This window comes from Artibeus jamaicensis, unplaced genomic scaffold (assembly GCF_021234435.1).
Source record: "Artibeus jamaicensis isolate MK-2021 breed Jamaican fruit bat unplaced genomic scaffold, CSHL_Jam_final contig_944, whole genome shotgun sequence".
Lineage (NCBI taxonomy): Eukaryota > Metazoa > Chordata > Mammalia > Chiroptera > Phyllostomidae > Artibeus > Artibeus jamaicensis.
In genome coordinates this window covers 4,030,128-4,044,577 of record NW_026522020.1, presented here as the reverse complement: position 1 = coordinate 4,044,577, position 14,450 = coordinate 4,030,128, and the positions used below count along the sequence as shown (strand labels likewise).

The 14,450-nt window shown below is 60.4% G+C and overlaps 1 protein-coding gene across 6 annotated transcripts in view; it reads left to right on the top strand.

Annotated features, from left to right (window-relative positions):
- COL6A3 (collagen type VI alpha 3 chain) overlaps window positions 1-11,186 on the top strand; it is a 67,848-nt gene extending 56,662 nt beyond the window's left edge. For all 6 annotated transcript variants that reach the window (XM_053655229.1, XM_053655232.1, XM_037161389.2 and 3 more), the window contains 6 exons: window positions 678-780; window positions 2,599-2,954; window positions 4,354-4,617; window positions 5,861-5,959; window positions 9,521-9,685; window positions 10,460-11,186. In XM_053655229.1, the coding sequence (XP_053511204.1) occupies window positions 678-780; window positions 2,599-2,954; window positions 4,354-4,617; window positions 5,861-5,959; window positions 9,521-9,685; window positions 10,460-10,500 (1,028 nt within the window). In that variant the 3' untranslated portion in view covers window positions 10,501-11,186. The remainder of the gene's footprint in view (window positions 1-677; window positions 781-2,598; window positions 2,955-4,353; window positions 4,618-5,860; window positions 5,960-9,520; window positions 9,686-10,459) is intronic.
- The last annotated feature ends 3,264 nt before the right edge of the window (window positions 11,187-14,450 follow it).

Genomic DNA, 14,450 nt, shown 5'->3' with positions numbered 1-14,450 from the left:
AGGCTGGCCCGTCGTTAATCTGGTTGCCACACTGACTGCATCTATTACGTGGCCTGTGCATCCGTGGTCTGTGGGCCCAGTGGGCTGCGTGGTCCTAGAGAAAGTGTGTCACTCACCACCGTGTCCCCGAGCCGGAGTTGTCATGTTAGGACTAACAGAGGAGAGAGGCGTACGAAGCGTGGATAAGCCTGCACAGACGGGGAGGTTCTCATTCCAGGGAAGGTCGGGGCCGTACCGACGGTCCTCCCACTGGGAAGCCTGGGCCCCGAAAGTTTCAGGAAGGAGACGGGTTGCCTCACCCGGGGGCCACCGTCCCTGCCTTCAGAAGACCTGCTCTGTGAAACGCAGCGCTGAGAGAGCATGGAAGGTGACCCGCTACAGCCCGTGCCCAAGGGCTTGGGTCTTGTGAAACTCAGCACCCGAGTTTTCTTGGGCCCTGTGTTCTCGCCCACACCAAGTGAACATTATCTTTAACCGAAATGTTGCCAAATAGGAGATATTGGTACTTAATGTTTAAACTTGGCAGACTTAGCTTTTGTGTAAGAGTTCATTAATTCTTTAACAAATATTTATGGACTACCTTCTGTGTGGTTCATTTAATTTATTAGCAGATTAGTTTTAATTTGCAAGAGATTCACATACATTTAAACACATATATTTTTTCTATTTCTTCCTAGGTGAAAACGCTTTTTACTTGTCTCCAGATATCAAGAAACAGTGTGATTGGTTGCAAGGGGACCAGCCGGCAAAGAATCATGTGAAATTTGGTCACAGACGAGTGTGAGTGATTGTAACAACTGTCCCACAGAGTCCAGGATAGGAGGGGACGCAGAGAACCTCCAGGGCCTGAGCTTGGGGGGTGAGGCCTGGAAGAGCAGAACACATGCTTCCCCAGGGTCTCGTGAGACCTGTCGGATCCGTTGACTTTCTGCTGCGTCACAGGCCACCCCAGACGGTAGTGCTCAGAGCCACTATCCGTCCTGTCTGCAACTCTGTGGGTCAGCCTTCGTGCCCGGGGTCCTCCGGCCCCCACGGGGCTCAGGTCTGTTTGAGGCTGGATGGTCATCCGCTGTAGGCTGGTGGTCCAGGGTGGTGTCAGCTTGAGGCTCGTCTCTGCCCCACGTGGTCCCTCGCCCTCCGGTAGGTGAGCCTGGCTGTGCCCCAGGCGCCGGGCTCCCTGAGACGAGGCAGGTGTAGGTGCAAGGCCTCTTGGGGCCTAGGCCAGGGCCAGCGCTTCGTGACCTCTGCCCTGTCCTGTCGGTCAAAGCGTGTCCCAAGGCCAGCCTAGCTAGAGTCCAGGAACGGTGGGCAAACTTGTCACGTCACGGGTAGGGCATGGGGACAGAGAGGGTGGGCAGCCAGGGCCCTGTGTCCAAGCAGTCTGCCGTCTCTGGTGTGAAATGATTTCATAAAGAAGGATTGGGCGACTTCAGCAGGAAATGGACCCCGATCTTCCTAAAATAAGTGATTCTGTGGTCACACAGCTGACGGTGGAAGAATGTGGGGCCACCTGCCTGCTTGTGAGGGGCATTTGTGAGAGGGCGGGGCTGGCCACCTGGCATCTGCTCAGTGACCGTGTGCCCAGCTGCACCTGTGGGGAGAGCAGTGAGGCCAGGCGAGGGGGCGTGAACCAAGTTCACGGCAGGAACCGAGTGTGTGCCATGCCTGGGGGAGGTGGGGCCTGGCGGCGGCCCGTAGACGTAGTGTGGGTGTGAATTATCCCTGACAAGTGAGCGTCTGGCAAACTCCTGGTGGACCTCTAGGGCCGGGGAGGAGCCCCTCTCTTCCGCCTACACCCCTTCTCTCCATTCCCCCCAAAGCCCTTCAGCGAGGGCCTTTGTTCCCAGGGGCAACGCTTCCCGTCTCAGCCTCGCCGGCCGAGGACCATTATAAGGGACGCTGGCCCGGTAGATCTTGGTCCACAGCTTCTCTTCCCTCGTCTTGAGTTCTTTTTGGAATCCCTCTAGAACATTCCCCAGAGATGGCGCCCCCAGGTCTAGGAAAGCAGGAGGAGCAGAGCTCGTACTTGAGTCTGTAGCATAGCGACTTGAGGGCACACTGTGTGCAGCGCCTGGCGTCACGCAGCCACAAAGGGGTGAACGTGCATGTGAGGGCATGGACTGAGGGTGGGTCTGTGCCACCATATAGACACTGTGGGGAAAACCCTGAAACCAAACCACACGAAAAAGATTGAGCACAGACCAAAGCTCCCGGGAGCCCCGGAGGGAAGGTGCAGCCCAGCGCGGCTTTGCGCGGCCTGGGCCCCTGCTCTCGGGAGAGTGGTCATCCACCGAGCACTGTGGTCCAGATGAGAACCCTCGTCCCGGTTATTTCAGCACTCGTGTCTCTGCGGTATCTCTGCTTCTGTTCTGTGAATTGGAGGGCAGACGTCAGAGGCACTTACGGAGCCTCATTTCTAGCGACCCCACCGCTGTGCGTGCTTCCTGCCGTGCCTTGCCCTGTGCAGGGCAGGGAAGCTGCCGCGTGCGTTTTGCTAAGACGGCAGATTCCGCGAGCACGTCAGACCCTGTGTTTGCCCGTTGGAGACGGCAGGCAAAAATATGGAGAGTTGAAGCAATACTTCATTTGTTTTAACAGAAATGCTCCGAGTAACGTTACTTCGAGTCCTGTGTCCAAACCCGTGGTCACCGCCAAGCCAGCGGCCGCCCTGGAACAGGCGCCCAGCACCCCCAAACCCGTGGCTGTGGTGCACCTGCCGGCCTCTAAGCCGGCTGCCTCCAGACCCGGGCCTGGGAGACCTGCTGCCGCCAAGCCCGAGGCCACAAAGGTGGCCACAGTCAAACCCGCCGTGGCTGTGAAGCAGGTGTCAGCAGTGAAGCCAGCGGCTGCAAGACCCCCCACCGCTGCCAAACCAGTCGCCACCAAGCCCGAGGCCCCCAAGTCCCCAGCAGCCAGACCAGCTGCCACCAAGCCAGCCACTGCGAAGCCCGTGGGTAAGAAAGTGGCAGTTGGGGCTGCTGCCTTGTGACGTCCTTGTTCGCTGTGGCCCGGGTGTGTCCCTCCAAGCCTGTCTGCAAAGCAGCAGCGATAGGCGCTGATCTGGGGTTATGCCCCTGGATGGTTCAGAGCAGGGACTTGTGAAAGCATCGCGCTTTTCCTGTGTGAGGAAGGAAGCGATCTTCCTCTTCCCCATGTGAGACCGACGAGCCCCGGGCGAAGGGCAGGCGGAAGGGCTGTCTCCTCCCCGGCTCCCCACGGAGCCCCACACCCTCATTCCCTCTGGGACTCCCACAGGTGGCACGGCCCTTCTCTCTTGGAGACCTAGCGTCTTGAGAGAAAGGGACCTAAGTAGAAGCAGGGTTTCAGCCCCCCTGGAGGCAGGGAGAGGGGGAGAAAAAGCTCCTTGCCGTCGCATCCCAGGCTGCAGGCCGCGCCCGGCTCCTGGAGCCCGACCTGCCTCTCTCAGAGCGTGACAGCAGACTGTCTGATCTGTCTGGAGCCTTGCACCACAAATAGCCTTTGTCCTGCTGGACACGCAGGGAAAAGAGGTGCCCAGGCTGCCCGCTCCGGCGGTGCCTGGCATCTAGTCCCCACCTGCTGGTCTGCATGCTGGCCCCGTCTGTGGGGAAGACAGGCTCCGGACGGAGTTAGATCCGGGGCTGGGTGGGCTCAGTGAGACCCTGGGTGCCTTACTGTAGATTTTCCTCAAAGGAGATGCCAGGAGACACTGCAGAGTGTTGCCAGCTGTCCTGGACGGTGAAGGTGGACATTCCTTTAAAAGAATTTTGTGCGACACCCTGAAGTTTCACGATGTAATATATTTTAAGCCACAGGTGGCAAGCACAAGGCCCACAGGCCAAATCCGGCCTCCACCTTGTTTTATCCGGCCTGGCACCTTGTTTCTACCCGGCAGCAGCACTGAGCTCCTTGCCCCTGGTTAAGGAGCACTTACACGTATCCAGTCCTAAGGTTACACTCAGCCCTTGGAAGGCAGCTGCGAGGCTGACGTGGCCCCCGGTGAACAGGAGTCTGACAGCCTGTTCCAAGTCATGGGGCTCATCCCGTATCGGCCGCCTCCTGGCGGACGAGCACCCCGGCCGTGCGTTTTCCTCTCTAAGTGTCCCCTCAATGAGGGGGATTTTTGAAGGGACCGGGGCAGCTGCGGGCCTTGGCGATGGGTCTCGGGCCTTCTCATCACTGCGACTCAGTTCCGTCCACGTCCGTAGGTTAGACCGGCATTTCCCGGGAACTTGAACAGGAAGTCGGTTCCCTGCCTCCCCCCGATTATTCCTCATCTGTCACACACGCCTCTCGGCGTCCCCTCTCGCCTGCGTGTCTTGGTCACGTGGGGCTTTGTTGGTGACCCGCACTGTGCTTTGATCTCCGTCCCAGTCAAGGCCCCCCGAGAGGTGCAGGTGTCCGAGGTCACCGAGAGCAGCGCCAGGCTCCACTGGGAGAGGCCGGAGCCGCCCAGCCCCTACTCCTACGACCTCACCGTCACCTCGGCCCACGACCAGTCCCTGGTTCTGAAGCAGAACCTCACGGCCACCGACCGCGTCGTTGGGGGCCTGCGCGCCGGGCAGACGTACCACGTGACGGTGGTCTGCTACCTGAGGTCTCAGGTCCGGGCCGTCTACCGAGGAAGTTTCAGTACAAGTGAGTACATGGCCTGGTTAAGAAAGGTCGGTCCTGACTTCTATGTGGAATATTGACAGGACATAGAACAATTCATCATCTTCATCATCGTTATTAATTCTCACCCAAGGACGTGCTTATTGATTTTAGAGAGAGTGGGAAGGAGGGAGAGAGAGGGAGAGCAACACCGATGTGAGAGAGGAAAATAACCGAACCCATAACCCAGGCACATGCCCCGACCCGGAATTGAACCTGTGACCTTTTGGTTTATGGGTCAGTGTTCCAACCAATAGAGCCACTTGGCCAGGGCTGGAGAGAACAATCCTCATTCACCGAATCTGTCCAAAATCCTGGTGTTTCATTTGTACCTGAGTTTACAAATGAACGAGATGGAAGACAGGATGGGGTCCTTGTGAATCACTGCTCTGCTTTGGGGGCCCCGGGCCACCTTGTGAAGGGAGCCAGCTCCATGTGGCCTGGGTGCTGCCCCTGCCCTGGGAGGGAGAAGCGTGCCCCTGGGCCCCCGCTGGGGCTTGGTGTCTCCCCCACCCGAGTTTCAGGAGCCTGCCCCGCCCCCGCCCTTCAGTGAATGGGAAGCACCGAAGTCACTGGCTCCTTGGGGAGGAACTGAGGTGCCCACGAGGGCTCGCCGCCCCGGGCCATGGGGCACCCATGGTAGTGCAGAAAGCACCTCCGAATTTCCCTCCCCAGCTCCCCTCTCTCAGGCTCTGCCCTCTGCCGCCCTCCTGGCTCCTCCATGGCGCCGAGGTCTAGTCCTACACCCCCCCCAGCCTGCCTCAGCGGCTCCCGTGCCCCACCCCCTTTCCAAGTTCCTCTGAGCACCCTCGTTCTTCTTGACCCCCCTTCCCTGGATGTGGGGGGGAGGCTCACATTCTCGGCACTTTGGGCCAGTGCTGTTCAGATCCAGGAACCGGCCCAAGGAAAGGAGGCCCCCGCCTGTCCCCACGCAGTCTGTGCAGATGAGTGCTCTCAGCCCCGGGGTCCGGCTCCATGGCCGGAAGCAGGACAGCCCCCGTGGGAAAGCCAGTAGGTCCGCTCAGAGCGGTTGGGTCTGCTTGCCCGTTGAGACGGGTCGGCCGAGCAGGCAGCAGGTGTCAGGACTGCGGGGGCGGCCTCTGGGGCCTCTGCTCCAGTGCCCCCCACACCCACATCCCAGACTCTACCCAGAGAGGCGAGCTCGCCTGGCCCCCAGGTCCCCAGCCCTTGTGGCTCCGAGTTACTACCAGCTGCCTGTGTTTTCTAGAGAGAACTCAGCCTGTGCCTCCGCAGCCCGCGAAGACGGCCTCCAGTGCGACCGTGAACCTCATGGTGAACACGGAACCGCTGGCCAGCGGTGAAAGAGGTGAGTGGTGAGAACGGCGGGGCCGGGGGCAACGCTCTTTGGCCTCCCCCCGCACTCCGAGTCTTTGCAGTCCAGACTGTGGGCCGCCGGCTGGGGCCCTGACCCTCCGGCCAGGCGGGCCTCTACGGGGGGGCTCCAGACTCTCCGTGTGGCTGCGCACAGTCTCCTCCTGCGTCTTCTGGGCTGCACCTGCTGCCCCCTCTTCCTGGGCGCCGTAGCCAGGAACCCTCTCTCACCCACCACTTTTCCTCAAACTGGGACCAGCGTGGGTGGGTGTGGCCCGAGACACTGCAAAGCCTGGGGCGCCATCCACGCAGAGGTCTGGTCCAACAGCAAACCGCTCCGGAGGACCCGGGACAGCCCAGACGGGGACCCAGAGGAGGCACGGGTTTGGTGGCCCATGGCAGGCCTGTTCTAGTTCCGGTTCTCTGAGCACACCCGAGACTTGGTCTGTCACACCACGCTGTGGGCCCGAGCCAGGCGAGTGCACGGCTCATCTTTGACCAGGGACCAGTGGGACGTGTTTCTGCAGTGACCACTGCAACCCCCCGTCCAGCGGGTGTGAGCTGGGGCCACTCGCCCACGAGGAGCTAGTGTCTGCGATAGTCGACGTGCTTTGCTTAAGCGTGTTGTACAGACGACTTGTGCACTAACACCCAAGTCCGAAGCCTGTGGACGCCAAGATACATCACCGTTTTTTAGCCCCCTAGCCAAAGGTGTCCCCTGAGTGCGAGGACAGTTCATTGGTTCTGGGGGTGTTGGCCACTGGCAGGAGGGGGTGCGGCTTTCCTTAGTGTTTCTTTCTGCCCGAGGCTGGGGTGGAGGGCACCTGCTGCTGCCCGTGCGGCTTCTGTGGGTGCCGGATGCCACGCAGCTGAGCCTTCCCCACCCGGGCGCAGCGGCCACACCTTGTTTACAAGTTATCAGTGAGGCCTTCACATTTCACTCTCTCTCTGCACTGTGAGTCTCTGAGACGTTACTTTGTTTCTCCACCGCACCGGTTCTGTAGCGCCTGCACCCTGTGTCTGTGTTGAGAGAATCTTGGGTGGTGTCTGGTTCCGCACTTGGGAGGAGAGGCCCTTCTCCGTCACTAGAACATTCCGTCAGCAGGCTTCCCCCTGTCCATGTGCACGTGTGTCTGTCTGCATCCAGGAGTCCTATCCAGATCTATATTCAGGTCTGCATCTCCATCGTCCCTCACCACGGCCGCCGCCCGTGCCAACAGGTGGCCTCAGGCCCTGGGGGGGGAGAAGGCGGCCGAGCCGGGGCAGTAGCTGGGAAGCGGTTATGCACACAGGTGCGTCATGGTGCAGGGCTGAAGACCCTTCCAAATCCTGTGTTTCCGGAAACACGTTTGGGAATCGGCCTGTGGGAGATACTGCCTGTGTTTCTCAAACTCCTGGAGCCTCACTAACGGGAAGATCGACGGAAACAAGAAACTGGCCTCCCGATGCCGGTTCACCGGCCTGAGTCAGGAGTTCGTGGCGGTTTTGTGCAGTCCCTTCCCTTATACGATCCTTCGTGGGACTGTGAGGTGGAGGCGTGGGACGGAGAAGGAGCCTCAGCCCCTGTTGCTTCTGCTCAGAAGCTGTTTTCTGGGTCCCGCAGGAGCCTGGTCCCCTGCACTGGGTCCCGGACCTCCCACCCAACTCCCGGTCCCTCCCGGAGTCGCCCCCATTGGAGGCCCTATCTGTGTGTGTGAGTGGAGAGAGGCCACAAAGAAGTCACGGGAATTCCCCAAGATGTGGGTCGGGACAGACGAAATGGCAACTTTGAAGTCACCGAACCCCTGTCTGTCATTTCCCACTCGCTGGGAATGTCGCCCCCAAAGAGCACAGGGAGTGTGGCGTTTCCAGCGAAGTCGGGGCCCCAGTGAGTGGACTCGGCCGGGCGTCTTCGGCTCCTGCGTGTGGTCCGCAGCGGTGCGGGCGTGGAAACAGCCTGTAGTTAATATAAACAGCACAGTCTTTAAAAAGAAAAGGCCGGGGTTGTTTTTTTTTTTTTCTTTTCGACATAAGGAGGGGGGTTTTTTTCAATCCATTTTTCCCCCCGGCCCCCCTGCATGTGACGGAGAGCAAAGAGCTTTTGAGATCAGGGCTTGTGTGTCTTTCTCCGGGGAGTTGGTCCGGATGCACGGAAATCTGTCCTTCATTCCGGTGAGACCGTGGCCCTCCGACCCAGGACCCGAGGGTCCTGTCACTACCTCAGGCGGTGCGTTTCCCGCCCAGTGACCCAGGTCAGTGTGACGACCTGGGTCCGTGTCTGGCTGAAGCTCGGGACCCAGTGCCTGGACCCACTGGGTCACGAAAGGGCGCTCTGCCCGCAGAAGCTGAACACCGTTTGGGTGGCTGGGTCATCTTGCCTTGCCCGCCCCCTCTGACGTTCCAGGCTTTTCCCTGCAGCTGTTGGCGCGTTTGAGAGAAAGACATCATTTTCGTGAATTGTCGTCATTTTTTTCTGCCTCTGTTGGGGTGGCAGCTGCCCCGCTCCCACCAGGGAGGGTTTCTGGATGGGTCTGGGCCTCGGTCCTGTGCACCGAGGGGTCTGGTGTGTGAGGTGGCCCCGAGCTCTGGCTGTGCCGTCTCCCTGCTCGTCCCCATCAGAACTGCACCCGCTGACCCCCACTGCTGCAGGGCCACCCCACTAGCCGAGGACCGAGGCCCCTCGGTGTCAGCGCTGCGTGGCGGGGGCGGAGACGCAGGCACGTCAGCCGCCCACGTAAATGCGCGGGTTTTGTCAGAAGGTTTGCGTCCTCCAGACTCAGATAGTGGTGGACGGGAGAGCTGCCCTGTCCCAGCACCGTCTGCAGTTCTCAGAAGCTCTGTGAACAGGAGTGTTCCTGGGGTGCGGTCGGCTCCCTCTCTGTCTGCAGCGGGGCTGCCTCCGGGGTGTGCGTTTGCGCAGAAACTTCCTTCCTGGGGTGGGGAGGAAGAGTGTGGCTCTGTCTCAGAGCCGCGGTGCTGCGGCCCATTTCCCTGCTGTGGATTTCACACGCGTGTACCCACACACAGAGACACACACCCACACAGATCCCCGCACACATGCACACCCCATATACAGAAACACATATGCACACACCTGCATGCTCACACGTATACCAGCACACTCATAAAGGATTTTTTCCACTTCCACTTTTATTGTCAATCTAGTCGGCTCGTAGCGAGATGTTCAGCCTTATTTTTCAGCTGTATTCTGACAGCATTAGCTGCTGTTTGGCCGAGGAGGAGAACAGTCCCAGGCTCTAAAACTCAGCGTCTTCTCCGGGGACTTAGCAGTGAAGGGGCCAGAGAGCAGGTGGCCCAGAGCCTGGAAAGGGAGATGCGTTCACTTTACATTCAGTTTCCCGTGACGAGCCAGGGCTGACGCTGGGGTTGGGGGCACTTCACCCTGTCTCTCCTTGCTGTCCGGTTGGCGCTCCCGGAGCCCTGGGTGGCCACGGGTGGGGGTGCGGGGTCCTCACTCTTCTCCTTCGCCCTGCCAGCCCGCGACTGGCCCCTCAGCTGCCCGGGCTGGCGCGGGGGACGGCGGGCTCTAACGGGCGGGCCCGTCTCGCCCTCACAGACATATGCAAGCTGCCCAGGGAGGAGGGCACGTGCCGGAAGTTCGTGCTGAAGTGGTACTACGACGCGGAGACCGGGAGCTGCGCCCGCTTCTGGTACGGCGGCTGCGGCGGCAACGAGAACAGGTTCAGCTCCCAGGCGGACTGCGAGAGGGTCTGCGCGCCCGGTAAGCGAGGACCCTTTTGTGCTGTGGCCTTTGTCTGTAAGGTGAAAGCGACCCAGGTCAATAACTCACCTTTTTAAGATACCTGAATTACAAAGGTTACGGTAGATATGAACCACCCCCCAAAATAGGTTGTATCGTCAGGTGAGGAAGACATTCAAATAAAGCTCCTGAAAGGAATTTCCTGAATGAGTATTGTTTCCTAAAAACGTGCTTGTATCCTTGAACTTTTGACAATGAAGAAACATGGGGTGAACGCCTTCTTACTATTGAGTTATGTAAATTCCTGTTATTCACACGATATTGTTAACAAACGGGTCCTTGGGGGAAGAGGAGCAATTGTAGATAACACCAAAGATAACGAACCCTCAGTGACGTAAATAACTCTGCTCCCTCTCAGTGATGCGTGTTGCTTTGGGTCCTCTCAGTACCTCTGTTACATTGGGCAACTCGGTCGGTGATAAAACGGGCCAGCTCCCCGACAGCCCGGGCCCCTGTGGGACCTGGGCCCCTGCGGGACCGAGCGCTCAGTCTGCAGGAGGACTGGCCGGGGCGCAGGCGAGACAGGCTCAGAGTGCAGGAGTGCACCCCCTCCCCCGGTCCCCGAGGCCAAGAAGCGCTGGGGAACCTGCAAAGGTTCTGGGCTGGAAAGTGAGGGGTGGCCGGGGAGAACGGGAGGCCACGGGGTCATTTCGTGAGAAGCACGGGGTCCTTTTTGGTCAGTAACGTGCCTTCCCCTTCTCTGCCCTCTCTGCCCACCCCTCCTCGGACGCTCAGTGCTCGTCAAACCCGGCGTTGCCGCTGCCATCGGGACCTAGGGTCACTGGCCAGGGACACACACCTCTGGAAGAAGGAGTCAGCCGTCTCCACGCCGTCTTCGAAGAAGCTCTGGGTGCAGGCTCCCTGGCACCGTGCCGCTTTGATTTACACTCGAACTTGGGAGGGACCGCCTGCCGCACGACCATCCATTTGGTGCTAAGGGGTCTGTGGCCCCGCGCCCTCCGTCTCGGCAGTCAGGTCCTGTGCTGCGGACACCGTCTCCGCCAACCTTCCCGTCACCTCGCCCTCCCTCCGGGGTTCCACGCTGCGCCTGTTCCGGGCAAGCGTGGGGTCTAGAAGGGAACCCCGCCCCCGACGGCCATGCTGTCTACTCGGCCTTGCTTCCTTCCCCCTTCCCTCTCAGTTAAGCTCGACCTCAGACGGAGACCCTGCCATGGCGAATAAACGTGTGCCCCCAATATCCTGGGTCAGACGTCGAGAGAAGGCTCTTTTCCTAAAGCCCCTGACCCACGACCTTGGAGGCGAAATCTTGTAATCCCTGCGCACCGCCGCGGGACCAGCGCTTTGAGTAAAGAGTGGACAGCAAGTCATGAGAGAATATTCTTGGCATTCCTCTAATGTGTGGGTTTTTTTGTGTGGGGGTGGGGGGGGTACCTAATTTTAATTTTAAAATTTTTTAGGAAATTTATACAAAGAAACTTTAAAATAAAGTATATGGAAAGTGTCTTGGGTTTGGTGTTATTGGCCGTTGTGGTCAGGAGGACCCCCGGGCTGGGGGTGGGCCCTGGGCACTGGCTTCCTGTCTCCAGCGGAGGGGCCAGAGAGCTCCTGGAGAAGGCGCCCGCCGCGCCACGGCCACCCGGACCACGGTCCTGGCTGAGGACCCCAGCGGTCTTTCTGGTCTTGAGAACCAGCCTGCCCTTCACCCCGGCCTCCAACACCTGGCTGCGCCCCAGCGCCTTGGCCCCCCCCCCGCCTCTGTAAAGGGTTGTTTCCGGGGTTCGCTTTGCTCCCCCAGCGTGGCCAAGAGAAGACCTGCAGGGGAGACCAGGGGAGATGTGGCCCAGGGAGACCCCCCACGTCCCTTTTCTGGAGTCTCAGAGACTAAACAGAGCGTCTTCTCACTTCTCCCTGAAGCACCTCGTCTCCTGTCTTCAGAAGGAACCCAAAGCAAGCACCACGTCTTCAGGTGGCCCCTGAACTCCGCTTCCGCGGGGCCCTGGGTGCAGGCGGAAGCGTCCTGTGCGTGACGGGGAAGGACTCAGAGAGTTTAGTGGGAGGGAAGTGAGGAGGGGAGAGGGCCCAGAGCCAGTGAGGGGACGGGAGACAGCAGCCCTGCCCGCCCTGTCCGGGAGGGCTGCCGCTCAGATGGCCCCCTGCACCCGCAGGGAGGGCACCTGCCCAGGGGTGGCAGAAAAACAGGGCTTTCTGCCCCAGGCAACACGGGAGAGAGTCGGAGCACACGGACCGGTGCAGGGAGGGTGGCAGGAGTCGGGGGCGGGTCAGGACCCCACCGGGACTCCACTGTCCCTGAAGGCGGTGCGGATTTGAGTTTCTCAGCGCCTCGTGAGGACTGAGAGGCTCCGGCTGGACCTCAGGGTGGCTTCAGGGGACTCAAGCTCTGGGGGCTCCTGACAAGTTTCCATGGTTGGGGGGCCTGGGACCACCACTGTCCTCTCGGTAATGCCAACCCCTCCTTACCTTTGGAGGGCCCCCTTTTTAGCGTGTGACCAGCCCAGGGGACCCACGGAGAGCCCAGTGAGGTCATGACTTCCCTTGGAGTGGATACGCACCCTGGGTGGGAAGCCTGTGTTCTGTGACCTTCTCAGTGACAGCCCCCCAAATCTCCAGCCCTGTGAGGACAGTCCCCCTCCTCGTAAACCTGCCTTGCGCCTCCCCTCAGGCTGGGGTGTTCAGGCCAAGTTCAGCCCAGTGGAGCAAAGATGCTCGTACAGGGGCCAGGAGAGGGACGTCCCTGCCGCCCTGGGGGGGACAGGGAACTAACTGTCTGTTTCTGGCACCGACGGGCCCTGCTGCCCTCAGTCTTGTGGGGGCCCCTCCCTGTCCCTTCCCGCCTCCGGGTGGCTTCAGCTCTCAGCCACGCGACTCCAATCTTGGCTCGTCTCCTTGTATGGGGGGGGGTCAGGGGTCCGGTGACATGGGATGCAGGGCCCCCCGCCGCAGTCTGACCTTGCCTGATCTGATCACGTCTGCCGTGACCCCATTTTCGAAGAAGTTCACATCCTGAGGCCCTGGGTCAGCCCCGGGGGTGAGAACTTCAGCACATGCCTCCCCCCGGGGCCTCAGTTCTCCTCCCCCTCCCCTTCCTTAGCCAGCAGCCTAAATCTTGCCCCCGCACATGCACGGCAGGCCGGGTGGGGCCCTGGATGGGGGTGCGTCCCCCAGGACACAAAAGCCCCGGGGACGGCGGGATGGTGGGCGTCTCGCTTCCTGCCCCGCCCACAGGAGACCTATTCCCTGCATCCCATTAAAAACCTTAACTGTGTCCACGATAAAGCCAGCCGTCTGCGCCCGCGGTTCGGTGAGCCCCGGCCCTTGCGGGCCTCACACTCAGGTCGTGCTCTGTGTCCCTGAGCCCATCGGTCCCTGTGTGTGTGTGTGTGTGTGTGTGTGTGTGTGTAAGAACACTTACCGTTTCCACGGCTTTTCCCCCGGCACCTTTACACACAGAAGTGTTTCCCAGGAACCCACTGGAGACACACAAGGGCCTGCGTTAAAGATTTTCGATCTGTCGTTATTCGCAGTGACGAAAGCACTGGAGGTCGTTAAAACGGCCGACGAGAGGGGGCGCTGAGGCACATCAAGCCTCCCCGACGAACGGAAAAGGGGCGTTGCCATCACCCGCGCCGTCACGTTGGTAACCGCGGCAGCGATCACGGTGTCCCCCCACGGGGACATGCTCCAAGGCCCCCGCTGGTCGCCTGAGCCCCGTAAACACTGTTTTTTCCTCTGCGTGCACACCTGTGATGGAGTCCGATTTATAACCGGGCGCCGCGGGAGATGGACAACGGTAACGAACGGTGAAGTAGAACAGCCGCAACGACACGCGGTGAACAGTTGTGAACACGTGGCCTTTCCCTTTCTCTGTGTCTCAGCTGCTGGGCTCGCCCCTCGGGGGAAGTGAGGCGACCAGACCTGACACCCACGTGATGGGCGGAAGCGAGGCCCACGGAACCGCGCGCAGCTTCAAACTGCCTGTGTTGCTGTTTCTGGAATTTTCTGTTTTCCGTTTTTGGACCCAGGTCTTGTTGTTGTGGGAGATGATAGCAGCCGTGGGCAGGGAAGGGGGGGTGATGGTGCCCTGGTCAGCGGCCGCCATGTGTCAATGGGGTGGCCTGACCCTCCTTGTTGAGAAGAGGAGTTTGGGACACGAGGGCAGACAGTGACGGGGGCGCCAAGCCGACAGCGAGGAGAGAGCCCTGGTCGGTCAGGTGCCCAGGGCAAGGAGTGTGTCCCCAGGGAGGGGGACACAGAGGCGGGGGGTGCAGGGCCGGAGGGGACATTCGTGACCCAGCCATCGCTCGGCAGCTGGGCCAGGGGCTGATCTGCTGTTCTGTGAGTTAGAATGCGCCCCCGGCTGCGGCACTGGGGCAGAGGAGGGCTCTGGCCCTGAGGTGGTGGCAGGTGTCCAGGAGAGAGGTGACGGCAGCCAAGCCCAGGGCGCAGCGGAAGGGGTGAAGCCTGGGCTCCGGGTGCCTTTTGATCCAAAACACGCAAGGACTGATACTGTTTTGTGTCCTTTCAGTTTCCCACGTTTGTTCCGATGAAGGAACTAGAAGCGAACCCCGTTCCCTGGCCCTGACTCTTTGTTCCTCCAAGCCACGCCCGAGCGGCAGGCCTCCTGCCCCCAAAACTGTGGACCACCTCCCGAGATCATCCTTGGCTGGGCCGTGCCAGGGACTCCGCGTCCTTCCCCGACCCCGGCGCCCGCCCACTTCTTTCTGGGGAAGACTCAGAGAAACTCCAG